General features: G+C 54.1%; 2 protein-coding genes and 1 long non-coding RNA gene across 3 annotated transcripts; 2 read left to right on the top strand and 1 right to left on the bottom strand.

Annotated features, from left to right (window-relative positions):
* The first annotated feature begins 4,593 nt into the window (after positions 1 to 4,593).
* On the top strand, positions 4,594 to 6,045 carry GUCA2A (guanylate cyclase activator 2A). The gene is made up of 3 exons (XM_045482406.1): positions 4,594 to 4,725; positions 5,218 to 5,413; positions 5,806 to 6,045. Exons 1-3 carry the CDS (start codon positions 4,651 to 4,653, stop codon positions 5,868 to 5,870), a joined length of 336 nt encoding a protein of 111 aa, XP_045338362.1. The 5' UTR covers positions 4,594 to 4,650; the 3' UTR covers positions 5,871 to 6,045.
* Positions 6,046 to 8,740: 2,695 nt separating this feature from the next.
* LOC123599965 lies at positions 8,741 to 9,983 on the top strand. The gene is made up of 2 exons (XR_006713388.1): positions 8,741 to 8,871; positions 9,819 to 9,983. It is a non-coding gene; the product is annotated as an uncharacterized LOC123599965 (long non-coding RNA).
* Positions 9,335 to 11,813, bottom strand: GUCA2B (guanylate cyclase activator 2B). The gene is made up of 3 exons (XM_045482405.1): positions 11,656 to 11,813; positions 10,353 to 10,539; positions 9,335 to 9,615 (listed from the first exon to the last, which is right to left on the bottom strand). Exons 1-3 carry the CDS (start codon positions 11,743 to 11,745, stop codon positions 9,554 to 9,556), a joined length of 339 nt encoding a protein of 112 aa, XP_045338361.1. The 5' UTR covers positions 11,746 to 11,813; the 3' UTR covers positions 9,335 to 9,553.
* Positions 11,814 to 26,962: the final 15,149 nt, after the last annotated feature.

Here is a 26,962-nt window from a genome sequence, read left to right as displayed (position 1 = left end):
TGCACTACCAGTACAACTGTACATGGCCCCTGTGTATGCATCCTTGGGAAAGCCATGGTTTCTTAACCTCTCAGCTTTTTTTTTTTTCTTCAAAGAGAGGAATGCCTTTTTCTTTTTCTTTTTTAACGTTTTATTTAGTTTTGAGAGACAGAGTGTGAGCGGGGGAGAGGCAGAGACACAAAATCTGAAGCAGGCTCCGGGCTCTGAGCTGACAGCACAGAGCCCGACGCAGGGCTCGAACTCACGAACCGCGAGATCATGACCTGGGCGGGAGTCGGATGCTTAACCAACTGAGCCACCTGGGCAACCCAGCCTCTCTAGGTTTCTGGGCTTTAGTGTACTCATCTATAAAGTGGGGTCCTACAGTTATTTCTTCCAGGGCTCCTGGGTGGCTCGGTTGGTCTAGTGTCTGGCTCTTGATTTCGGCTCAGGTCATGGTTCCGGGGGCATGGGATCGAGCCATGCCTCAGACTCCACGCTGAAGCAGGGAGCCTGCCTGAGGTTCTTTCTCTCTCTCCTTCTGCCCCTCTCCCCACTCTCTCTCTCAAATAAAAAAAATTTTTTAAATATTATTTCTTACATATTCCCAGAAGTGTTAAGAAGTTCACATACACTGCAAGTCTTTCTCTTAGAGGAACCAGAACCTGTTACACCCTCCAGCACATGTTTACAACCAGACGGGGAGCCTGTGAAATGTGAGCCACGCCCTCTTCAAGGTCACACATATCAGAGACTCCCGCCTGGGCTCTGGTCCGGGCCTTTCCTGCTGGAGTCAGCGGGGGGGGGCCTCTGGCCCTGGCGGACCCAACTTTGACGTGCACTCTGGAACCAGGCTGAGTTAACCGCTGGGCAGAAAGGAGTAGCACCAGGCATCCTCTCAGGCAGCTGCTGGTGGGGGTGAGGGGTGGCTGGCTTCCACACCTGTAGAGCACTTAGCCCATAATGGGTGTCTGACAAATATCCATCCACGGCTATTGCAAAAACCACTACCTTCCCGATCCCCTAAGGGCTCAGCGGCCCCACTAGATGCCAGGCCTTGTGTGAGCACTGGGGTCACAACAAAGCACGACACAGGCTCTGCTTCCACGAGCTCACCGGAGAGTGGGCAGGACAGACAGGTTGGCAGGTTTTATAGTGGGAAAGGGTAGGTAGGAGGTTGGTGGAGCCCAGAGGAGGTAGAGATGGTCTTAAGCCAGCCTTACTGGAGCTGGGCGTCAGGGAGGAAAGTTTCCCGGACAATCCGAAATTCGCAATGGGGTTCTTGTCTCCACTTTTCGGATGTAGAAACCGAGTCTGGGAAAGGCCACACAGCTGTTCACTGATGGGGCTGGGACTCTAGGCCAGGGCTGCCTAGCTTCAAAGCGGGAGCTTTGTCACCGACAGCAGGTCTGGGCCCTGCCTCCCAGTTCATTCTTTGGGGCGCTTTTGGGATTCCGGTTGAAGGGTGAGCAGGGGCTGATCATGAGGGGCCTTGAATGCCAGGCCAGGGAGTCTGGGCTTTCTTCTGAAGGTCTGGGGCAGCCATGGATGGGTTTTCGGGTAGGGCAGCAGGTGGTAGAGGCAGAATGGCCTGGAAGACTACAGAGGAGCAGGAGTTTGCCAAAAGAGGTGGCCTCGGATGTGGAAAGCACAACAACCCCAGCCTCCCCTGCTGCCCATAAGGAACGAAGAGGGGTGTTGGGTGTCCTGGGGACCAATGCCTCAGGACTCAGGTGTGGGCCCGGGGTTCCAGAAGGGCCCCAAGATCCAGCCCCCGGCAGGGAGGGGGCCCGAACTCACACCTGGGCCGGGGCTGGGCTGGGAGGGTACGGGAAGGGGAGCTGGTTCCCATTTCCCAGGGCAGACATCAGAGGTGGAGTTAGGTAGGGCAGGGCCCAAAGTCCTGAGGGCAGGGAGCTATTTCCTCTTTCCCACCGTGTGAACTGTGTTAACTACGTCACTCCTGCAGCCCCCACCCACTCCAGTCCCGCCTGGCACCAGATAGGCCCTGGCTAGGGGGCTGTGGGACAAAGAGGCTCTAAGAACCAAAGCCCCTCAGTCCCTCTGTTCCTCAGGAGGGGAAAGACAAAAAAAACCAAAGCAAGCCAGAAACGGGGGCTCTCCCAGCACACAGCAGCCCCACCCAAGCCTCATCCTTAAACTATATTTCAGGGGCGCCTGGGTGGCGCAGTCGGTTGAGTCCGACTTCAGCCAGGTCACGATCTCGCGGTCCGTGAGTTCGAGCCCCGCGTCGGGCTCTGGGCTGATGGCTCAGAGCCTGGAGCCTGTTTCCGATTCTGTGTCTCCCTCTCTCTCTGCCCCTCCCCCGTTCATGCTCTGTCTCTCTCTGTCCCAAAAAATAAATAAACGTTGAAAAAAAAAAATTAAAAAAAAAAAAAAAAAAAAAACACTATATTTCAGTTTCCTTGAGTCCCCCACTGACCCAACCCTGATCCCAAACCCAGTCCTAACCAGCATCCACATCATTGGCAATCCTGACATCAACCCAATCTCAGACGCACCCCAATTCCAAACCTCACCCTGGAGTCCCGCCCCACCCTCCGCTCCCTCTAACCTTGGCTCCCGACTTGAACTCCTACACTAACTGCTCGTCCGCCTTGCCGCAGCTTAGCCCCGACCCCAGCCCAGAACCTCAGGCTGACCCTAAGCAGCTTTCCCCTTACCCCAGCCGTACCCCGGATCTGTACCTGGTGTTCACCTCCATCCCAATCACAGCAGACTCTACCCTTCCGCAAACGTCTAGCCTCACCTTCAACCTGGACTCCATCCATAACCCTACCAGACCTTATCCCATCTCTGACCCTCCCCGGGGGTGCGCTCCCACCCAGCGCTCAGCTAGCAGAGGCCGCCACGTGGCTGGACTTGTGCAGACCTTGGGGTGCACACACATACACACGCCCCTCAGCATGCACAGACATGCACGCACTCCAACGTGCCCCTCCCTCGGCTGGACTCCTCCAGCTCCTTCTTCAATACCTACTCTCTCCACCGAACGGTTCCTGCCCCTCTCCCAGCTTTCCTGGCTTCTAGCCTGGTTTGTTTGTACCTTAGAACCACGGAGCTCCCAGGGCTTTCCTTCTTCTGTGTCCTGGAGGCCTGGCTCACAACAGAGTCCGATGAACACCCACTGGACCAGGGCAAGTCCTCGTGGTGATCAGAGTCTAGAGCGGCAGAGACACACACCCGAGTAATCCTGCCCAACATTCCCGGTAGAGGAATGTGCCTGCTTCTATGGGAGCTACAAGAGGCAGCTAGGGATGGAGTGGGGGTTCTTTGGTCCGGGTCTTAAAGTTTGAGGAGGAGTTCACCTAGTGACAAGGGTGGCAGATAAAATAGCACGTTCAAAGGCAGGGAAGCATGTTCAGGAAGCGTTGGGGAGGTGAGCCTGGTAAGAAAGGCCAGGGCAGGGCGGTTAGGCTGGTCTAGTTGGGGAAGAAAGGGGGTAGAAGGAAAGGCACACGTGGTGGGGGTAGTCGGAAGGCAGAAACAGCGGGATGGAGAGGGCTGGGGGAGCAGCGGCCAGGGTATCTGGAGGGAGAGGGGAGGAGTTCATTCTAAGACCGTCTGAGACTGAAGGACAGACGGGAGAGCCAGGTCAGCACAGGCAGGCAGGTGGTCACCAGAGGGGTCAACCAGGGCCAGAAGCTGCTGTTGATATTGATCAAAATAATAATAATAATAATAATAATAATAATAATAGCTGAATGAGCTTTTACCGAGTGCTTCCTGTGTGCCACGCACCGAGCTGAGCATTTGTATGACATCATTTAATTCCCACAATGAGCCCACCAGGTGGGTGGTATTAGAATTATTGATCCACAAGGGATACTGAGGCTCAGAGAGGAGAAACAATTTGCCCAAGTTCATGCACATTAAAATCAGGCAGCAGGTAGGACTTGAACCCAGGCCTGTGGGACAGGAAGAGCTGAGGCCTCCCTCAAAGTCATAGTGGCCAAACCTAGGACCTGCCTTGGCCTGCGACTCATCTCTCATCATTTGAAGCCCCCTTGGAAGCCCCTCCTCCCTGCAGGCTGAACTCCTCACATTTCCCTGAATATTCCAGACCGTGTTCACCTCCTGGATGTTCTGCATATAGCGTCCTGTGCAAGAAGTGGCCTTCTAACCCTTGCCCCTTCTCTAAGAAAATTCCACCCCTTCTCCAGAACTCAGCCCCGGCACAACCTCCTTTGGGAAATCTTTCTGAACTGCCTGCCCCAGGCTGGGTGAGGGGGCACCACCCTGGCCTCTCCACCTCCCAACCCCCACTCCCTGACCACCCTGCATTACCACTGTCTAGGCCTCCCTCCTTAAGGGCTGGGCTCGGTCTGCAGCCCCACCCCAGCCAGGGCCGGCCTATAGCAGGTGTCATTGAGTGCGTGTGGTTGGTGAATGAACACAGGACCCACCTGGCTAGGGGTTAAAGTAGGAAGGAGCTCAGGGTGGGGCGGGGCTTCTGCCGGGCTTCTGGGACTGATCTCTTATTTGCCAGGGCTGTCTCCAGCCTTATCTGGTTAGGCCTGAGTTGAAAGCAAGCTGGTGACATGCTGACATGGTTCCCGGGTTACTCAGTAACCTTGCCCTCTTTAAAAATCCCACTGTTTCCCCCTGGCATCCAGAACCGACCGCTTCTCCCTCCTGGGCACTGCTGCCATGAATACCTTCCTGCTCTCTGCACTGTGCCTCCTTGGGACCTGGGCAGTCCTGGCAGGGGGAGTCACCGTACAGGTAAATCCTCTGTCTCTACCCCGGCCCGGCTTGCTCTCTGCTCCCAGTTCCCAGGGCCCGTCCCCTGAGAAAGCACCCCCTCTTTCTGGAGTTGGAGCAAGGTCTCAGGTGTGGCCCTTTCTCAGGAACCTGTTTCTCAGTCCTGTCTCGTATGCCCTCCCCTTCAAACTTGGACAGAAGAGAAATCACCATTTGGGAAAGCGGGTTGATTAGCCAATTTACTGAGGGCTTGCCAGGGGCCAAGCTCCTCAAGGGAGGCCCCATGATCATCCTGGGAGAATGGGATTATTAGTCCCATTTTTCAGAGGAGGAAAATTGAGCCTCAGAGAGGTTCTGTAACTAGCCCTAGGCACACGGCTGGGAAGTGAAGGAGCTAGATTCAGTTCTAGACCTTCCTCTCAGCCAGAGCATCGACCTGGGTCTTGGGGAACCATGCGGGCATCCCAGAGCAGGCTGTAGCCTGGCCTGACACTCTGAACTTGTCTCTCTCAGGATGGAGAGTTCTCTTTTTCTCTGGAGTCAGTGAAGAAGCTCAAAGACCTTCGGGAGCTCCAGGAGCCCAGCATTCGGAACCGTAGGAAGAGTGGTGGGCCCGTGGTTCCCATAGCCTGCAGCCACCAGAAGTTTCCCGAAGAACTCAAGCCTCTCTGCAAGGAGCCCAATGCCCAGGAGATCCTCCGGAGGTTGGGTGAGTAGCCACCTCCCTGGTGGGTGGGGCCTGGGAACTCCCTGATTGGTGGCACGGGAGGGGGATGTGCTCTGATTGGTGGGTCTGATGAGGCGGTCGTAAGTAGTTCTAAGTTGTAAGTGGTGGAGCTTGCTCTAGGAAGATCCCCGCTCTGACTGATGATTCGTTGGTAGTTCTGCATCCCGCCCCTCCGGCCTTAGCAATTGCTCTTTCTGGGCCTCATCTCCACTCTGACTGGCTGGCTTGGGCGCTACCTGTTTGGGGGGGTAAGACCAGCAGGTCGGAGAGGACAGGCCTGGGTTTCTCCTGGGGACTCCGGGGCAGATGTCCAAGCTCTGGCTCAAGGGAGGGCGGGGCCTTGGCTCTCCGGGCGCCCCATCTCTCCTGCGCAGAGGCCATCGCCGAGGACCCGGACTCGTGCGAGATCTGTGCCTTCGCTGCCTGTGCTGGATGCTAGGACGGTCGGCTCGCTGCCTCCTGCCCCGGCCGATGCTCCCACTGCCCGCAGCTCAGCTTACCCTGCCCCCAGGGGAGGCGTGAAGAGGGCGTGGCCTGGGGCGACCTGCGCAAGCCCTGCCCCTGCCCCCCAAGATCCCCTCCGACCCTCAGCTAATAAACCAGATCCCAGAGTACTCCTGGTGTCGATCCTTCATCTGCCAGCCGACTCATCACCCAGCTTTATGGGTGCCTACCCTGCCCTCAAGCTCAGAGTTTACTGTGTGAAGTGCAAGGGCCCTCCCTCCCTACTGAACTGGGGCTGCCATCGCACACAGGCACTGAGGGGACCTCAATCTGCAGGCCACCAGCTGGGGGGAGGGGTGGTGGAGCGGAACCTCTGCTTTTCTTTCACCTCCTCCGGGCTGGTGGGGGGAGGGCACCAAAGTCTCTAAGCCCTGAGTGAGCTCAGGAGTCCCTGGTCTGCATGTCCAGCCCAGTTTGGGTGGCTGTGAGACTGGCCCCAAGCTCTGCGGTGTTCAGGGGACCCCCGGCCCCCCTGACCACCTCAGCGTTGCCTCCTGCCCTACCCCCTGGGACCACACCTCAAGCCACGGCCCTCACCCGTTCCTCTGCTCCCCTCACCTGTGCTCTGATCCTCTTCCCACACTCCTGGCCAGATAAACTCCTGCTCAGGTGCCAAGGTTGTGCTCCCATGGCCCCTCCTCAGAAGCCTTTCTTTACCCTCCCAGGGGGGTCTTCATGCTCCCGCTTTGTCCTCTGTGGGCACTTCGATCACCCATGCCCCTTGCGAGGCTCTGGCCACCCTGTGCCATAATGGCTTCTGTGCCGGGGGAGTCTCTCTGACCCCCAGAGTGGGTGAAACCCACCATGCCAATGATTGCATGAGGATAAGACCTAGGGCAGGCAAAAGCCACAGATACCCAGTTCCAGCCCCATACCACATACTGTGCGCTGCTAGGAGAAGTCACTTTCCCTCTCTGTGCCTCAATCTTCTTCCCTGTAAAACTGGGACTGTACTAGTATCTGCCACCCAGGCTGGGAGAAGTAAACCAAAACATGGGGAACCAGAGCCAAGCTGAGAATAGTTCAGACAGGGGTAAGGAGGCGAGGCACGGAGGGCTGCTTGTTAGCAAAGTTAGAGGGAATGGGCAAAGAGGAGGTGACCAGGGTATTTCTTGGGGAGTCAGGTAGAGAAGTGTCACAGGGTGATTGAGGCAGAAGTCCTTGGGCCGCAGGATTCAGAGGGTGAGGTGTCTTCAGGGCAAGGTCAGGGGAGGCTCTGCAAAGGGGAGGGGTGGCAGGCATCTGCACGAGTGTTTGGGATAGGCACTAGGGTGGATGGACATTCAAAACCAATCTGGAGGGAGGGAGGGAGAGAGGCCGAGGGCGTTCCAGAAGGGGGAGTAGGTGCGGACCTAGAAGTGGGAAGGTCCAAGGCACTAGAATGGTTCAGTCTGGACAGGGTGGGTCCTGGGAGACACCCTGGGAGACACCCTGACCATGTCACTTACAAGCTGTGTACAAATAACGCATGCAAATGTGTATGTAATGCTACTTACCCTATGAACCAAGTCTCCCTGAGACTTGGTTTCCTCATCTGAAAATGGGGATGATGACAGCACCTCCCAGGGCTGCAGGGGATTTGATGTGACGCATGGTGGGGTAGAATCATGAAACGCTCCCACTCTGGAGCTGAGCTCTGGGTGTGAATCCTGGCTCTGCCTGTTACCGGCTGTGTGACTTTGGCCAGTTACTTAGCCTCTTTTCTCCTCAGTCTCCTTATCTGTGAAATGGGGATCACAAGAATCCCTACTTGGTAGGGTTGAGGGAAGGTTAAATGCAGTCACATAGGAAAAACTCTGAGAGCCCTGCAGGGCCCATAGTGGACACTTCTGCTGCTGCTATTATTACAGTTTCTGTGTAGATGGCTCAGCTTGAGCCTGGCACATAGTAGGTGGTGGGTCAGTGGCATTTCCCTTCACTGCCTCCTCCCCAGGCAGGTGGAGACCCAGCGTAGCTGAAGGGAGCAGTGGGAGCGAGGCCAAATGGTACCTTTGGGCTCAGTTTAGAACGGAGAGGGCGTGCTGGGGAGCCCCAGAAGGATAAGGGGCCCTGTCAGAGCAGGGCTGCGGGGTTCCCCTGGCATGTTGGGCACAGAGAGTCTGCAGGATGCAGGGCCAGGGAGGAAGGTCTGCCTGGCCTGGGGAAATGTGATAAGGGCTCATCTCGAGTGGTGGTAAGAGAAGAGAGGGCCCCGAGAGTCACTGGAGGCATTGCAAAGGCCCCAGCCAGCCTTGCCCGTGGCGTGAGGGAGAGGAAGGAACTAGAACTCTGGGGTTTGTAGCCTGGTCAAATGGGGGGCTGTGAGGCTCATGAGCAGAGCTGGGCGGTTGGGATGGGGAGCTGGTCTGGGGAAATTTGCCATGGCCTTGGCCCTGGGTGATCTGAGTTCAGAGATCACCACCCCTTTATGCCTGGCTCTCCTCTCTGGCTGCCTGGGACAGGGGCTGTGGAGGAGCCCATCGTGTAGAAGGGCCCTTCTTCAGGGAATGCCCAGCACGGCTCCTGCCTTGAGTGAAGGAGTTGGCTGCAGCTGCGAGAGTGTTGCATCAGGTGTCATCAGCGTGGCCGAGTCACAGGGAGGCAGCAACAAGATGGTTCAGAGCACGGGCTCTGTCCCTGACTGCCTGGGAAGAAGTCCGCTTTGCCACGTTGCCGAGCCTGTGGTCTTGGACGAGCTGGTTCTCTGTCTGTACCTGGGTCTCTTTATTCGTAAAGTGGAGTATTTATAATAGCACCTGCTTCATCAGACAGTTTTGAGGACGCAGTGAGTTAATAAGTGCAAAGCATTTAGAATAGGGCCTAGGGTATAGCGAATGCTCAGTAGATGTTGGCTATTATTGTTATTATTATTCCTCAGGGCCGCCAGGATGGAGTGAGGGAGGAAAGGTCTTCCTTCCATCTAGAGCTGGCCGGAGGGTCCTGGGGAGCCCAGGAAGGTAAGGATAAGGGCCAAGGCCCATCTTCTCAGGAGCCCCGGGGCGGAGGCAGAGCAGAAAACGGGCCTGGGGAGGGGGCACCACGTGGTTCTTCCCTGCACCCACTACTCCTGCAGCCCCACCTCCTGGGGGACGCTCCCTGCCCTCCCTGCCCCCTGGTTGTCGCTCTGGCTCTGCGGCTGGGCCAGCCCTTGGGCTCGGCTTGTGGGGTCAGGTGGGAACAGGTGCTCCACGGTTTCTTAGGTCTGTGATTGTGCGAGACTCATTTCACTCCCCCGGCCCGCATCCTGGAGCCTCCCTCCTCCTATATGAAATAGGGCTGGATGAACCAACTCCCCAGGCGCTGGAAACTGGGAAATTCCTGACCATATCATTAGATCAACCTTTTTCCTCAACCGCTCAGCTACCCGAGTGCCTCTGCCCATGGCCCCCAGGGATGAACAAATGGACTCCAGACTCCGTGTGTAGGTGGGGAATCTTTATTCAGCAGCAGGGCTGCCTCAGGGGCCGAACTCTCCTCCAACCAAGTGTCCAACTGCTTTGTGCCCGATCTAGCCGCTCGAGCCTCTGGCTGGTGGTGATGACCTCAGGGTCCCCCCCGGAAGTCGGGTGGGGGTGCAGGCTGTGAAGGCAGCGGGCTGGGGACAAAGTGTCCGGGGTGGGCTCAGGGCGCCCAGCCATCTCAGAGGCAGCCGGTACAGGCGACATTCACACACAGCTCACAGTCGTCATTAGCCATGGTCCCTGGGCAGGGGAGAAAACCGGTCAGCTGACCCTGCCCGTGAACCACCTGTGGTCCAGGGAGCTGCTGGCCGGGCAGCCAGAGAAGGCTGCTTCGGAGGGGGCCTGAGGGCGAGGACCAGCATCTTTCTCACAGATCAGGAGCATGATGCTGGAGAAGCAGAAGAGTGTGACTCGGGTTCAAATCCTGGCCCTCTCCTTCCTAGCGGGGCCTGGGCATGCCTCTTACACTCTCCGGGCTGGAGTTTCCCTGCTGACTCTGTGGACAGCATCAACTGACAGGGTGGCCGTGAAGAGAGAAGACCAGCAAAGGGACTGACACAGGCCTGGCACTTAGTAGGTGCTCAATAAATGCTAGTAAGTCGCTATTGTCACTGGCCAGTTCTGCTTCTTCCCTCACATTTCAGCTTAGATGTCACCTCCTCTTGGAAGTCTTTCAGACTCCTTATGCCACCCCAGACATGAGCCATCTCTCCTTTGTGTCCCCTGTGCTTCCCCATCAGCCACCGTATTGCAGGCATGGCCTACGGGTCTGTTGTCCGGTGCCCTCTTCCCTCCCATCCGTGACGTCTGGTAGGACAATCGATGGTCCAGGTTGCCAGGGCCTGAGGGGGCAGGCCTTGACTCTCCCTGGCCCGGCCACTGGGTGCTTAATGGAAAGAACGGGCAGTCGAGGAGCTGGGGTGTGGGCAGGAGAGAGAGCCAGAGGCAGGAAGCTTCGCAGGGGTGGGGGCACTCACTCAAAGCCTGGAAGATGCTGGCCGCTTCCCTGGATGCACAGATGGGCTGGAGGTCCTGTGGCAGGGCCGGGTGGTGACACACGGAGGGCACGAGGCTCTGGGCCTGGAGGCGGGGGTTGGGCAGCCACTGCTGCTCCAAGTTACTCAGCTTCTTCACTGATTCCAGCTGGACCTGGAAGCCTTGGTACTAGGGGGGCAGGGGAGAGGAGATGAGAGGGATCCGCAGAACCTTCCCTGTTCTCATGGGGGGTCCAGGCCATACTCAAAGGACAGCCTGGGAGGTGGAAGCAGGCACCTGCCACTTCACACCCCATCGTGCCTCAGGCCCCCAGGAACTGTAGATGAGGATCCGATGGGGCTGGGGAGCAGGTGGTTCAGGGCACGGGCTTTGGAGACCAGTGTAAACCCCCTCCCCCACCCCGGTTCAAATCCCAGCTCTTCCCATTGGCCGCCTGTGTCTTCTGCACTCTGAGTGTCATCTGGCAAATGGCCCCTCCCCAGCGCCTGCCACCAGTACAGTCCACGCTGGGTAACTGGGCGATCACCCCTGAACCGACGTGGCAAAATGATGGTAACCCCAAGTTGGCCGGGTTCCAAGGCCAGGGACGCAGGGGTGGGGGGAAGGTGACTCTTCCCGTCCCTCCCAAGGAGGCTCCACCCAGAGTTGGGAATGTGACAAGGCCACAGACCTCCCCACTCTTGCTGGCCAGCGGCATCCTGCCGCCTGGCAGGCGGACCCTGCTTCCACGACTCCCTCCAGCCTCACGGTTGTCCAGGAAGGAGCCCCTGCCCCCCTGCTGTCTTCTCTCTGAGGCTTTGCATACGCTGTGCCCTCTGCCCTGAACTGTCCTTGTCCTCTGTGCCTAGCTACCTCCCGCTCATCTTGCAATATCAGCTCAGTTACCGCCAGGGAAGCTCTTCGGGTGTCTCTCCCCCCCTCCACCCATTCATGGGAGAATATAGGGAGCTGTGGGAGACCCCCTCCTTCTGGGCTCCCGAAGGGCAGGGACTATGTCTTGTTCCACCTTCTGACCTCTGGCCAGGACTGGCCTTCTGATAGAGCAATGCTGAACAGCAGCGGTTTATTATTGCCATCACTGCTATCATCACTCCTTTCAGCATTCTCGCTGCTGCCACCCACCAGCTGTCTTGGTCCCTGGGTCGTGCTTAGGTGTTGGGCTGAGCCCTGGGCCTACCGGCCCTTGCTCCCCTATATCCCATGACGTTTCTAACGTCCCCTCTCCATCCTAGCCCCTCACGGGGGGACCTTCAGGCAAAGGGCACACTGGCCGGAGGGACTCACCTGAATGTAGACTGACTGTGTGCCCTGCAGGAGCACCAGGAGGAACACAGCCATCCCGGACAGGAGTCCTGACGCCATCCTGCCGCGCATCTCACGCCGTCTGTATCCCGCTACTGCTCCCACAGGCTCCCACCTGCTTCCCCAGCGAGCAGCTCTTTATAGGCCAGGCTCCAGTACCCTGGCCACTCATTAACTGGCCAGCTGGGGCGGGGTTGACAGCTGGTTGGCTGGCTGGGGGTGATGAGGGCAGAGAGGCCCAGAAAACTCAGGAACAAGATACTATGTGTCAGGCACCTGTGTGGGCGGCTCTGTGGGAGGGCCTTGGATACGCCCCTCTCCTTAGCTCCATGAGACACCTATTCACATGGAATAATGGGGAGACCATTGTACAGACTGGGAAAGTGAGGCCCAGGAGGTGAATTAACTTGCCTCAGGTCACCAAGCTAGTCAGTGACACAGCAGGGACTCAAGCGTCTTTGACTCAGGTCAGCCTATGGTCCTTTCTCTGGGCGAAGGAGGCAGATAGACAGGCTGGTCCAGGGTGAGATGGGCAGACACAGGACTGATGTCAGCACTCTCCGTGGCTCTGGACCTGATTGTCTCCTGACCCTCCACCAGATCAGTTTAAGGCCCCTCCTCCTGATCGGTCCCCACCTGGGCCCTCAACCTGCCTCTCTCTGCCACCTGCAAATGGTGCTCGGGACCCTCAGGCCATGTTTGACCCATCTCGCCTGTCCGTGCCTCGCAGAAGCCAATCGCCTAACCCAGCATGCTATTGGGTTAGAGGAGGAGGAAAGAACGCCGGCCTTGGGGACAGATTGGCCTCGGCTCGAATTCTGGTCCTGCTGCCGCTCTATCAGTTTGGTCAAGTCACCTCAACGCTGACTGAGCCTGTTTCCCCTTCCATCAAATGGGCATAATGACAAAATCCACTGCATGAGATTGCTGTGGGGGTGATGGGGCCGGGTCCACTGACTAATACTTGCCCCCTAATCTCCTTCTAGGCAATGTGTAACCCACTATATCCGTGGCTGAAGGTGGGGTCAGAGAGAAGAGGGCAAAGTCTGCGAGGGTGTTATCACCACTGCCACCAGGTAGCTGTAAACAGTGCCCGAGAGTCAGGACTCACCTCTGCCAGACAGGGAGACTGGCATGTGATAGGCACCCCACACGTGACATTGAATTGAAGCCCAGGTGGCCCAGCTAGGTATCTGAGGCTCACTCGCCAACCTGTGGTTCAAATTTGCTGTCATCACATGTCCTAAGACAAACCCTACCTGCACATGCCTTTGCTGACGCATTCTACCTGCCTAGGATGCCCATCTCCCTTTCTCTTAACTTGGCAGGAAATGGAGAAGGGCTGGAGTGCACTCTGGCATTTCCTATGTCTAGCTCTGGATCCAGACTTCAGCCTTTATCGTTTAGAGTATGAAGGGATTAATGCGCCCTTACATGCTTTCTTGTCGGCAAACTGAAAAGAATCGTCGGGAACCATAGCTCTCATTTCTTGAACAGGCCCCGCGTGCTAGGCCTGGTTTATGTGCACGAGTCCTTCTAATCCTCTAGGAGAGGTGTAATGGTTGTCTCCATTTTCCAGATGAGTAACCTGAGGCCCAACAAGGTCAAGCCCCATGTGAGTGAGAGGGGAGAGCAGGCTTTATCGCTGAGATTCTTGCATCTGCTCAGCTGATGGTGTTCTAGAAAATGGAACTTGGGCCTTGGAGGCAAGAAGATCTCAGTGCTTCTCAACTGTGTGACCTTGGGTACCTCACTTAGCTTCTCCGAGCCTGTTTCTTCATCAGTAAGTGTGGGAAATAATGGACAACCTCATCGTGGCTTCATGGGACCAGTCTCATCCCAGAGGAACTGGTGACTCTCCCTGTCCCCAAGCGGACTGTCTCCCCAGCCAGTGTCTGGTCCATGGTGGCCACGCAGTCAGTGCTGGGTCGTCTACCTCTCCTTCTCCAGGGAGCTCTCCCTGACAAGCCCCATCTCTGAACCTACAGCTGGAACAGTTCTGATCTTTGACTCCCGAACCCTTGCTTTCCCCATCAGAGCAAGCTCAGCCCCCCCTGCCCCCACACCAGAGGGTGAGGAACAAACCTGGAGGGGCTGGAGGCCCCCCTTTCTCCTCTCTGCCTTCCAGCTCCGTCAGCCAGGGCCCCTCATGTGTTCTTCTTTCCCTGGGAACAAGTTGTGTGACTTCCCTATCTGCCTAACATGACTCAAATTCATAGTTCAGCCCAGCTCCTCCTAATCACTTCACGAATGACCCATTATCTATCAAAACTGAACCAGTCACAGACACAAACCCTGCCCACCGCCCCGTTCGGCCAGCGTACTCTGATGTTTCTCCCGGCGCTTCTTTCTTGAGGGACCTGGGAAACCACTGTCGCGCTAGCCTGTACTCTGGTCCCTGTGCGGAAGCCTCAAACACCACAGCGGAGTGAGTGACAGCTCACTGTGTGTGTGTTTGGGAACGTCTATCTCCACACGGGGTTCCCCACTCAGGGCCCCCCCCCCCGCCGTGGTGTCCCAGAGCCTGTGACCCTCCCTGCCCCTAAACGGACCCCTTCCCCAGCAGAGCAGCATTTGTCACAGCAGACCACCCTGTCTTTCTTGGAATAAAGCATTTTTTCCACTTGCTGACTGGGCCACCCGCTCCCCAGATTTTCTGCCAATCTCATTGGCTCATCTTCTCTGTTTCCTCAGAATGACCCAGGGACCCCAGGGCTCGGTCCTCAGACCACTTTCCTGTGTCCATAGTCACCAGTGATCTGATCCAGTCTCAAGGACTTTAATGCCACCAGTGCCCTATTCTCTCCCTAACCTGGCCTCTCCCCTCTGTTCCAGACTCCTTTATTTACGAGCTCAGCATCTACCATAACAGTCGATGGCACTAACATCACCTCATTGCTCAGGCCGAAAATCTGAGTCATCCCTGATGCCTCTTTTTCTTTTATCTGCCAAATTCAATTCATTAGCAAATCCAGTTGGCTCTCCCTTTAAAATATTTCTAGACTCTAACTGTATCTCACCATGTCCACTGCTACCCGAGGTCCAAGCTATCATCCCTGGTCATTGGTCTCACAGATTATTCCAACAGCCTTGTATTAGTCAGAATTCTGCAGAGAAACAGAAACAGAATATGAATACACACACACACACACACACACACACACACACACACACACACATACACACACACACATATCCTATTTATATATATAAAATTTATATCTTATCCTTCCTTTCTTTGTACAATCTATCTATCCCCCTATCAGCTACCTATCGATCAATCATCTAATCTATGTCTGTCTATCTATCTAGATGTATTTTAAGGAACTGGCTTATTTCGTTGTGGGGCTGGCTAGTTTGAAATCTGGAGGGCAGACTGCAGACTGGCAGGCTGGAAATTCAGTAAGAGTTGACACTGCAGTCTTGGGTCTGGGTCTTGGGTCTGGGTCTTGAGTCTGAGTCTTGAGTCTGAAACCTGTAAGGCAGGTCAGTAGGTGGCAAACGCAGGCAGGGTCTTTGTGTGGCTGTCTTGGGGCAGATTTCCCTCTTCTTTGGGAAACCTCGGTCTTTGCTCTTCAGGCCTCCCACTAATCGGGTGAAGCCCATCCGTGTTACTCACTTCAAGTCTGCTGATTGTAAATGTTAATCACACCTGAACAAATATCTTCATAGCGACATCCAGACCGTTGTTTGACCAAACAACTGGGCACCATAGCCTGGCCAAGGGAGACCTTCGGCTAGATCTCTCTGTACCTGCTCTTGGCTTTCTTCAGGCCCTTCTCCACCCAGCAGCCAGAGTGATCCTATCACAGTCTAAGTGAGACCATGTCTCTCCTCTGCTCAAATCTACCAGCTTTCCAGTTTACTCAGGGTAAACCCAAAGGCTTCTACTGTTCTGTAAGCTTCCTTTGGCACCCCTCCAAAGATTTTGAGCTTATCTCCAAAGATTCTGCCCTTCACTCTCTGGATTCTGGCCACACTAGCTTCCTTGCTGTCACCCAAACACACTAAAGGTTGCTTACTTCGGGTCTTTGCTCTTCACCCACTATATATGTGGCTCACCTGTCACTTCATCCGGGTCTCTGCTTAAATGCCACTTCCCCGAAGAGATCTTGCCTGGCCATCCTACCTCAGAGAGCTTCCCCCATCAATCCTTGTTTTCTTAACTTGCTTTCCTGTAGCACTGGTCCTATATATACATTTTACTTCTTACATTTCTCCCCCTACTGGATTGTAAGCTCTATTAGAGTAAGGAATTTGTCTATTTTGTTCTCCCAAAACAGTATCTGGCACATGGCTGGTGCTCAGCTAACACCTGATGAGTTGAATAAATGAATATATTTGAAATATCTACTCCAGGAACCACTAGATGTCGGGCCTTGGACAGTATCCTACTTCTCCGAGCCTTATCCATCTCATCTAGAACCTTCCTGACACAGGCAAGGAGCCTGGCACATGGTGCGTCTTCAAAAAATGCTGGTGATTATTATTTTCAGAGTTGAGAAATCATTTGTTTATCGAGAAACAGAATCCTCTTTGTGTCTTCTGTGCTTGGCAAACTCCAAGGCATCCAATAACTTAGTCACCAAATATTTACTGATGGCCTACCATGCGACAAGCACCAGGACAGGACCTGGTGGGAGTGCAGGTGTGGCTCTAGGGTGAGAGCTCTTAGCTATCCCTTTAAATTCAAGGCTAAAATGGGAAGATGACAGATTTAAAGAAGGGTCAGCATACTGGGTCCAATGCATGAGCAGGATTGATCTGGAAGGCCCTGTGTGGGGAGCTGTATAAGCCACGGTGTGGTGGATTTCCCAGCAGCCTCCCAAATGAAATGTTGGCCTGTCCCTGGAGAAGTGGGTGCTCTAGGAGATGGTTCTATTTTTTCTATGGCCAAAAGGAAACTCAGAATCAAATATATACCCCAATAGTAGTAACCACACTGAATCTCATCCAGTCTATGTCTTCCCCTTTGTCTCTTTTCCCAGTCTATCCATATTGCACTGATCTTGCTCTCCACACACCCCCAACCCCACCCCACACACTTAACACCCACTCACCCCCTCCACCCACTCACCTTCCCCCACTCAGCCCCATCCACACACCTCCACCCACACCCCTCCCACACCCACACATCCCCACCCACTCACCCTCACTCTCACCCCCCACCCACACTCACCCTCACCCACTCATCCTCACCCCCACCCCACCCACACATCCCCACCCATACCCCACACACACCCACGCACCCACACCCACACACCCACACCCACTCCCCCTCCCCCTCCCTCCTCCACCCCACCCACAAGCACACCCACCCACGCACTCACCCTCACCAAGTCATCCTCACTCCCACCCACACCACACACCCCTCCACACCCCCACACACACTCACACACACCCACTCACCCAAACCCACCCACCCCCCCCCCCACACTCCTTTCTGGCTTGTGTATATTCTCACCAGCTTCACTGTTTTTATGGACTGGGGGTTGGGTAAGAAGTGTTTAAACACAAATACGTGAATCAGGGTTGCCCCCTGGTGATGAGCAGGTGACACTGCAGGCAGAGAAAGATGAATTGCCATCAATCCTCGAAGAATCCACATCTTTCTGAGGCGCTGCTTGAGAGTTAATGGGTGAGCAGACATTTATACTCTCCGATGTGAGGGGCAATGGGAAGGCTTGGTCCCCATGTGTATGCCTAGGTGGGGGGCGGGGGGGGGGGGCTCCTACCAGCACGATCATAATGGTCACCGTCAGTGATGTTCCTTGGAGGTACCAGGAAGGAAAACGTGTGAGGTTGTTTCGGAAAAGTTCCTGTTTGCTGGCGGATACCCAAGTCCTGTGGTCTCCAGATAGCAGATGCTGAGGTGAACAAAAAGGCTGAAATGGGGAGGACAGGGAGGAGAATGTTCAGGCCATGGGGAGGGGGGACCTGGCACTGAAATCGGGTCTTGGGGGGCAGCCAAGGGCCTGCTGGGGCAGCAAGAGAAACTGAGAAGAGACACTGGGCTTCCGGAGACGGGTGCTGCCTGAGCCGGGCTGTTCTGGTACAAGGGGTGGGTGTGTGCCTCTGACCCTGACTTCTGCCGGCATTTCTGCCTTCCCTCCCCTGTGTCCAAGGCAGGCGTGGCAAGTTGTGTGTGTGTGTGTGAACACGCATGTGTGAACGAGCGTGTGTGTGTGTGTGTGCGTACACATGAGTGTGTTTGTGTGTATCTGTGCCCGTAGGGGTGAGAAGGATGTGTTGTGACTGTGCGCCCGTGTGAGTGTGTTTATGTGTCCACGTACGTGCATGTGTGAGAATAGCGTGCATTTGTATATGGGTATGGTTTCTGTGTCCGTGCACCTGTAGGTGTGAAAGCGTGGGTGTGTGTGTATCTGAGTGCGTGTGTGTAGGCACATGCACGAGCACGAGCGTGAGCAGATGTGTGTGCAAGTGGTGCATAGGAGCATGTGTGTGTGTGTGTGTGTGTGTGTGTGTGTGTGTGTATTTTTGGGTCGGCATGAGTGTGTACAGGTGAGGGTGTGTGAGTGAGTGTCGGGTGTTGGAAGGGAGGCCACGCGCGTTTGCCCGTGGAGAGTGGTTGAGAGGGTTCCGTCCCATGTGGGAGACCCTGTGGCGTGGTGCCAGGGTGAGGGGAGGGCTCGCGGTGTGGACAGATGGCGGCTGGAGCCAGGCGGAGGTGGGCCTTCGGGCAGCTGGCTTGAAGTGACGCAGGAGCCGGGAGGGTGTCCAGCCTGTGGCAGCCATATCAGAACGTTCTCCCTTCTTCCACTCCTCCCTCCTGCCAGCGGCCACCTGAATGGTATGGCTCTGGAGTCAGGCCGAGTGAGGTCCCACTACTGCCGGGTCTGGGGCCGGTCACCCACTTGTCTCAGTGTGAGCTCTCAGTGGTGAGGTGGGAACGACACCTGGCTGCAAAGTGGGGGTGATGAGGGTGAATGGGGGCAGTCGTGCCCGCTAGCGCTCGCTGGGAGCCGATGACGCGCCGGGCCCCGATCTGAGGCCTTCGCAAGTGCAAACACGTGGCTTCCTCCTACAAGCCTGGGCAGTAGGCAACTCCCTTTTAGAGAGAACACTGGGGCACAGAGAGCTTTGCTGACCTGCCTGAGAACCCACACCTTTAAAGTGGCAGAGCCCCCGTGCTGATGCCCTAAGCACTGTACGATCGGCCTCCGTGAGCCATAAGTGACTATGAGGCACCCCTCCCAGTGCTGGGCACATCGTAGACCCTCCACAGGTGTCCCCTCATCCCCTCCACTCTCTGTTCCTCCTAGGGCTTAAGGGATTAACTGAGGGAGAGAATGAGTCTTCTTCCCGTCCCCTGTGAACACTACTACACCACAGGAAGTTCCTGGATTCCTGGAATCCTGGTCACTCGGAGAATAGACTCAGATGTTGGCTCGTGTAACCACACCACTGACAACATCACAGCAACAACATATGGAGAGTGTAGAACATGGTTAGGCGTGATGCTTCGTTTGACCCACAAACGTTTACTAGGCACCTGGAAATGGAGAAGACAGTGTCGGTCTGCAAAGGGCCCATGGTCGATAAGGACAGATGAGGACGATGTCATGTGTTAGATGCAGGGAATGCAGAAGCTCAGGAGGTGCAGGAACCCCGAGAAGGCACCACCTTCCTCCAGTGAGGAAGCAGGGAGCTGTCAGGCTCCTTCGGCCCTTTGCTCACATCTCATGCCTGGAATGCCCTCTCCCACCCTACTGGAGCACCAGCCCAGACCATGGTCCCCATTCTCTCCTCTTCTGAGGAGTTCCTGCAGTCTTTGGGCCCCCCACAGTGGAACCGAGTGTCTGCTATCTTTATAATTCGGTTTTTGGTGCAAGAGACCCATCTGCACAGTTAGACTGTGTCCCCTCCAGGGTACAACCTCAATGTCACGTTCCTCAGGGACGCCCGTGCCTAGGTGGTCCCACACAAGACGGGGACACACTCATCTTTACTGATGCTTGAGTCTGGGGGTTCTTTGTTTGCAGCCCCCGGGGCTGAGCTGCTGAGGAAATCCTAAGTGCTGAGTCAGGGCCCAGCTTTGCCAAGCAGGATTGCGTTTCATTAAGTGGGGCTGAAACACAAATTCTCCGCAGCATTCATGGATCGATGTCCAAGGCGCAGCTGCCATTTATGTTTTAAAATTTGCAGTTGGGGATCATTGTGAAACTTGATTGCTCTGTCTTGGGGACGTCTTAAAGTCCAACTCCACAATAAAGCCAATCAGACTCAACCATCAAATGTCAAATAGGAGCTAATGAACCATTCACAGGCTTGGGAGAGAAATCAGGCAATCTCTTATTTCAGGATTATCCCTTCCAAATATTGAATCTGAACCGTAAGCAGAATTTGCTATAATTGCGTCCCCCTCCTTTCGGGCGTAGGGGATCATTGGCATTCACGTCATGTCTCGGCTTTCTGGAGAGAGGCTTGCCAAGCCGACCCACTGCTTTCCAGAGACACGTGCTCCTGGGGCATCATTCTGAGAGGGAGCAGGCAGGGGGTGCCGGGATTCCTCCTTGCCTTGTAGTGGAGCCTGTTGAGCTTGATGTTGGCTGGGTGTCCCGAGTATTTGCATGGCATCCTCTTCGTGGGAGAGGACATCTGCGTGGAGGGAGGGGGATCCCCTCACATAAGCCCCACTGGGAGCTTGGCTGAACTTCAGGAGGGTAGGTGGAGCCCAGGGACAATGTAACCTCTCTGGCCCCTCTGTATCTCTCTGTCAGTTGCATCAGGGTCTGCCAAGACTGGCATCATGGCCCACCGATGATGCCCCAGTACATACGCTGCTCCCTGCGACTCTCTGAACCATCTGGCTGGGTGATGTGGCTTTGCCATCACCTCTACCTGGGGCAGTGCCATGATGCAAGAGGTTATTACCCTCCTTCTCATCCTCTCAGGAATTTAGGGTAGCACAATGGTGAGTCACTCCCGATGTCAGAGATGGCTGGTCATCCATTGAAGTTCCCTTTCCCCTCCCGAACTATACAGTCATGGCTGGAAAGCAGCTGTCTAGCTGGGAACATGCCGCTAGGCTTGGTCATAAAGCTAGCTTTCATCACTGGAGTATGTTAGGAAGTGATGCGGGCCACTTGAAGTTCAAGGCTCTTGAGAGACAACATGCCGCCTCCATCCTTATTTCCCTCTTTTGCTGGTTAGTTTCAGATGATGATGGATGATGACAAAGTGGAAGGAGCCAGGGTCCTTAAATCGATACCTTCAGGATAGGGTCCATGGCAGATAGAGTACATAGAATGGTTCCACGTCTTGTCCCTGTGTGCATCTACGTCTTACTGTTATGTGAACTCATAGTTCCCCTCAAAAAGGTGAAGTATACTGGCCAAATCAGAGGAATGGGGAATCAGTAAAATGAGGCAAAAGTTCCAAGCTTAAGTCTCATGAAACCCCACATGCTTCTGTGTGTGGGCTTTCATTTCTGCCATCTGCACATGAACATTGCTGACTTGTCTGCTAGAGGAGACGAGATGAGCCTACGAAGCTTGTTGGAGATGTCACAGTCGGTAAGAAGTAGATCCAGGCCTTGGACCCAGGCAACAGAGCCCACCCACCCCATCGAATGGCCACTTGAGAGTTTGGCCCGCATGGAGTAAGCCTAGTCCCCCAGTTGTGCAGCCAAGGCCAGCCTAGACCAGCCTTCAACCAGCAATCCCTGACACCTGAATGAGCCCGGTGAGATGAGCAGAGCTATCTCGCTGAGCCCCATCTGACTCCAGATGTCTGCGCGATAGACACTGTTGTGTGCCGCTGAAGTATCGTGGTTGTTCGTTACGTGGCATTACGACGATAGGTAGCTGACACAGCAGTCTACCAACCAGGACTGAATCTGTGCTGGAACGTTCTGTCGTACATTTTGGGGTTGACTTGCAATAGCAGTTTGGCTTACCCTAATTAGAGTGCTCCACTGCTTCTGTGGCTCCCTCATTGCTTCAGGATGAAGGGTCCAGAAGAGCCTGGCCCCTGAATGCCTTCCCGGCTCCACCAAGCATGTTCCTCCCTCTTCTCCTACACACAAGTTGTATGGGCTTTCTCCCAGGTGCTCGGATGCTCCGGACAGTCTCCAACATTATGACCTTATCATACGTTTTCCCCTTGGCTTAGAACTTCTCTCCTCCTCACTTAGCATAAGTGACTCAGCTAAAATGTGCCTCCTTCTGGCAAGCTTGTCCTTATTCTCAGAGGAGGCCGGTCCCCATTAAGATGGTCCCAAATCTCTTTGTACCTCCTCATGGCACTCAGTACCTTTGCAACTCCTGCCCGGATGTGTCTTCTCCATCACGAGGCAGGAACCCTAGGTGGTGCGCTCATGGTGTGTGCCTCCCAGGGCCATGTACTGGAGAGTATGTCTTGAATAAACGGGTGACTCAAATGGCGTAGGTGACACCCTCAGACTAGGGTTACCAAGCTTTTGTAACAGACACCTCTAGCTTGCGAAACATATTAGGGACCCTCTTCTCCTCCACATATTGTCCCATTGTGTGTTTATTTCTCTCTCGCCCTTACTCCCCAGCTGAAGCTCCCCAGCGGCCGTTCAGTGGGGTGGATGGACCCTACTGTCAGCCTTCCTGGTCCCAAGGTCTGGCTCTACTCCTTACCAACTGTGACATCTCCAACAAGCTTCTTAATGCTTCCTTGCCTCAGTTTCCTCATCTATAAAACGGGGATGATGAGAGCACTCTTCTCATAGGATTGCTCTCGGGAATACATGAGCACACTTCGAAGCCTCACATTTGGTGCAAGTTATAAAAGCATTAGCTATGATTATTCAAAGCCAGGGACTGTATTTTATTCATTTTTGTATCTCTCATGCGCTGGCAGAATGCCTAACCCAGTGCTGGCAGAAATATCTCCATAAATGCCTTTTAAAAAACATCCTGGAGGTCTTAAAAAAAACGATGCTTTTTTTTTTTTTAAGAGCAGTTTTAGGTTCAAAACCCAGCTGAGAGGAAGGTGTAGAGATTCCCCACCTGCCCTCTGTGCCCACACGTGCACAGCCTCCCCTGCTATCAACACCGCTCACCACAATGGCGCAGTTTTTTAACCAAGGATGAACTCCTACTGACACATCGTAACCACCCAAAGTTCATAGTTAATCTTAGGGTTCACCCTTGGTGTTGAATATTCTATGGGTTTGGACAAACGTATAATGATATACATGCCTCATTATAACGTCACACGAAGTGCCTTCACTGCCCTCCTCCTCCTCCTTCATCGTCTTCTTCTTCCTCTCCCTCTCCTTTTTTCACACCTGTTAGGCCATGAATTCAGGCTCCTTTTCATTGCTTCTCACAAGCGTGTGTCTCTGGATGGAGAGGCTGGTGGCAGTTGAACCGTCTTATCCTGATCATTTTTCCTAGGCCTTTCGGGAATCTCACTCCATTCTTAGAGTGCTTAATACGCTCAAGATGTACTTTCGTTCTCTTGGCAAGAGTCTTGCCTTGAACTTGTCTGTTCGTAACAACGCCAGCAGCACACGCTGGGCAACGCAGACCCTTCCGGTTTTGCTGCCGTGGCCTTTACGGGCCATTCTTTTCCTTTCTGAAGAGTGTCCATTCCCTTGCTGTCTGGATATCACCTTCTTTACAGATTTGCATGGAACAAGTCCTTGTGTAGATCAAGTCCGTGTTTATCTTTTCTCTTCTTTTTTTAAAAAAAAATTTTTTAACTTTTTAAAAATTTATTTTTGAGAGAGAGTGAGTGGGGGAGGGGCAGAGAGAGGGAGACACGGAATGGGAAACGGGCTCCAGGCTCTGAGCTGTCAGCACAGAGCCTGACACGGGGCTCGAACTCACGGACCGTGAGATCATGACCTGAGCCGAAGTTGGAGGCTTAGCCGACTGAGCCACCCAGGTGCCCCAAGTCTGTGTTTTTCTAAAAGCCTACAGAACACAGAGGTGCCGTCTTTCCTCTTTTCCTTTGTGTTTGTCACTGTGGCAAATTACCAGAAGGTGGTTATTCCGACTGAGAGGTGGTAAATGCTTTTTGAGGGAGTGAATCAAAAAAAGTCATGGAAAGAGTATTGAGAGAAAAAAAAGACAAGAATGTGGACATTGAAAGAGCTATTCAACTCCGAGTCGGGCACCTGTTGCATATGTCCCATCATCCTGCCATTGCTCAAATCTGGGTTGGAAATGACAATCAGAGAAAACTGATTTCATGGTGTTTCTTTTGCACCTTATTTGGACACCAAATGGCACCTCAGCTTGGTCCCCAACTTCCTTCCCTTGTCACTTGCCACTCCTGGGGCTCCTGAAGAAATGGCACAGGAATTGGCAGTGACTGAAAGTTTTCAAGCGTCGTGGAATAGCCAAGGCGGTACATTTGAAGGGGCACCATTCATTGGCATACGTTCCCACCTGTTCATTTAAAAATCCATCATGTTGGGGGGAGCCTGGGTGGCTCAGTCAGTTAAGCCTCCGACTTCAGCTCAGGTCATGATCTCACGATTCGTGAGTTCGAGCCCCACGTCAGGCTCTGTGCTGACAGCTCGGAGCCTGGAGCCCGCTTTGGATTCTGTGTCTCCCTCTCTCTCTCTCCCCCTCCACTGCTCTCTCTGTCTCTCTCTCCCTCTCTCTAAAAAAAATAAACATTTAAAAAAATCCATCATGTTGGGGCACCTAGGTGGCTCAGTCAGTTAAGCATCCGACTCTTGATCTCAGCTCAGCTCTTCATCTCAGCGTTTTGAGTTCAAGCCCCGCATTGGGCTCCACACTGGGTTCGGAGACTACTTTAAAAAGAATCCATAGTGTTATCAGTACCTGTATCCCCCACTTGTCCCTCTTTTTCTTTATGTCACGATTCAGGAAACGACTTGGCAGCAAGTTGGGAGGTTGTGACCTTCCTGGAAACTGTCACCATCATATCAACTCTCAGAAGCCGCTGAGGGCTTAGTCTGTGCAAGAAGTTGTCTGGGGCGCCTGGGTGGCACAGTCGGTTAAGCGTCCGACTTCAGCCAGGTCACGATCTCGCGGTCCGGGAGTTCGAGCCCCGCATCGGGCTCTGGGCTGATGGCTCAGAGCCTGGAGCCTGTTTCCGATTCTGTGTCTCCCTCTCTCTCTGCCCCCCCCCCCCCCCGTTCATGCTCTGTCTCTCTCTGTCCCCAAAAAAATAAATAAATGTTGAAAAAAAAATTAAAAAAAAAAGAAGTTGTCAGTATTTTACAGTATTCAGTCATTCACTCCTCACAACATCTCTGGGACGTGGTCAGCACCACTGCAGCGATGAAGAAGCTGAGGCTCTGAGAGCCTGTGTCCCAGCTGGTACAGTTCGGAACTGGTAGAGCCAGGATCCCCGACTTGAGAACACACTATGGGACAGGTGTGGCATCTCCCGGTGGGCCACAGGTGTCATATTGAAAAGGCCTGGCGAACGCCACCCTGGAAGACCTGTGTCATGACAGCCCGTTATTTCAAAGCGTTTGTGGGGTGGCTTGTTGTGTCGGGAAGCTGCAAGGGAGGCAGGGAGGGTGTCTGATGGTTGGGGCTGGAGAAGTGGAAAGGCTGCCTGGCGAGACAGGGCTCTCTCTGCTCCCTCCCTCTCTGAGCACGGCCAAAGATGATGATGGGGAGTTTTGTGTGAGCAAAATGCTGAACTGGGTGGCCCTGAAATTTCATTTCCATTCTTTTTTTTTTTTTAATTTTTTTAAGGTTTATTCATTTTTCAGAGTCAGACAGAGCATGAGTGGGGGAGGGGCACACACACACACATACACACACACACACAGAATCTGAAACAGGCTCCAGGCTCCGAGCTGTCAGCACAGAGCCCAATGCGGGGCTTGAACTCATGAGCTGTGAGAGCATGACCTGAGCCAAAGTTGGACGCTCAACCCTCTGAGCCGCCCAGGTGCCCCTCACTTCCATTCTTAAGAGCCTGCGGGTCTATGTCTGACTTGTACCCGACTGGCCCTTGAAGCTGTGTCATTTCTGGCCCTAGGGGAGAGCCAGATCTAGAGAAGAGCCTCCTCACACGGCAGGTTCTCCCCCACTTGAAACAAGGTCCTGGGACAGGTCTGCAGTCTCCCACCAGGACAGGTGAACAAGCAAGGCCTGGGGCAGGAGAGCACGTGGTGTTAGAAATGGCCCACTCTACTCATTGGCAAGGCATCCTTTTTGGGAGGAAAGTCACTGTGGGCTGGTACCAGATCACAGTGCCAGACACTGTTGTAAGAGCTTGACAGGTATTAATAAGTTAGTTCCTACATCAACCTTATGACCCCAGTATTATTATCGTCTTTATTTTACAGATGAGAAAATGGAGGCACAGAGAAGTGTCTCCGGGCAATCTCTTAGGGAGCCCCGCACGGCTGCAGGCTCTCATCAAGGGTGTGCTTTGGTTTCAGACGAGAGAACATATTTCACGCGTTTCACAAAGCCATCCTGATGGGTCCCCTAACATCTGTGAAACCACTTCACCATAAGGTGAGTCTTTCTTTTTAATTAAAAACAAAGAGCTCTCGTCCTTCGCAAGACACCATGAAGCGAGTGAAAAGGCAAGCGACAGCCAGGGAGAAAATACTCGCAAATCCGGTATCAATAAAAGCTTTGAGTCCAGATGCCACGAGCAAGTGTCAAAGGACAACAGCAAACAAACAAATAGCCTCATTTTTATTTTTATTTAAAAAAAAAATTTTTTTTTTCAACATTTATTTATTTTTGGGACAGAGAGAGACAGAGCATGAACGGGGGAGGGGCAGAGAGAGAGGGAGACACAGAAGCGGAAACAGGCTCCAGGCTCTGAGCCATCAGCCCAGAGCTCGACGCGGGGCTCGAACTCACGGACCGCGAGATCGTGACCTGGTTGAAGTCGGACGCCCAACCGACTGCTCCACCCAGGCGCCCCTAGCCTCATTTTTAAAAAATGGGCAAAAGAGATTTCAACCCACACTTGAACCGAGAAGTCCAATGGATGTCACGTGAGCACATGACAGAATGCTCCACGTCAACTGTCATGGTTTTAATGCAAATACTACTTGACATCCACCAGAATAGCTAAAATTGTAAAGACTGACCGCACCGAGGGTTAGCAAGGATGTGGAGGCATCAGAACTCTCATACGCTGCTGGCTGGGACAGAAAGCAGTAAAACCATTTTTGGAAAACAGTGTGGCAGTTTCTTAAAAAGTTGAACGGACACCTGTCTTATGATCCCAGCCACTGCCAAGTAAACACTCCCGGGTATCCATCCAAGAGGAACGGGTGCACATATCCATGGGTCCACTTGCCCACGGACGTTCACAGAAGCCGGTGGTAACAGCC

The sequence above is a fragment of the Leopardus geoffroyi genome, chromosome C1 (assembly GCF_018350155.1).
Source record: "Leopardus geoffroyi isolate Oge1 chromosome C1, O.geoffroyi_Oge1_pat1.0, whole genome shotgun sequence".
Classification (NCBI taxonomy): Eukaryota; Metazoa; Chordata; class Mammalia; order Carnivora; family Felidae; genus Leopardus; species Leopardus geoffroyi.
This window is presented reverse-complemented; position numbering and strand designations above follow the sequence as displayed.

Bases quoted from the DNA above. Each gene is read 5' to 3' on its own strand.
- GUCA2A (XM_045482406.1), top strand. From the start codon at position 4,651: ATGAATACCTTCCTGCTCTCTGCACTGTGCCTCCTTGGGACCTGGGCA. The intron at 4,726-5,217 runs GTAAATCCTCTG...TGTCTCTCTCAG, and splicing joins CAGGGGGAGTCACCGTACAG to GATGGAGAGTTCTCTTTTTC. The intron at 5,414-5,805 runs GTGAGTAGCCAC...TCTCCTGCGCAG, and splicing joins GGAGATCCTCCGGAGGTTGG to AGGCCATCGCCGAGGACCCG.
- GUCA2B (XM_045482405.1), bottom strand. From the start codon at position 11,745: ATGCGCGGCAGGATGGCGTCAGGACTCCTGTCCGGGATGGCTGTGTTC. The intron at 10,540-11,655 runs GTGAGTCCCTCC...CTGCCCCCCTAG, and splicing joins CACAGTCAGTCTACATTCAG to TACCAAGGCTTCCAGGTCCA. The intron at 9,616-10,352 runs GTGAGTGCCCCC...TCCCCTGCCCAG, and splicing joins CAGCATCTTCCAGGCTTTGA to GGACCATGGCTAATGACGAC.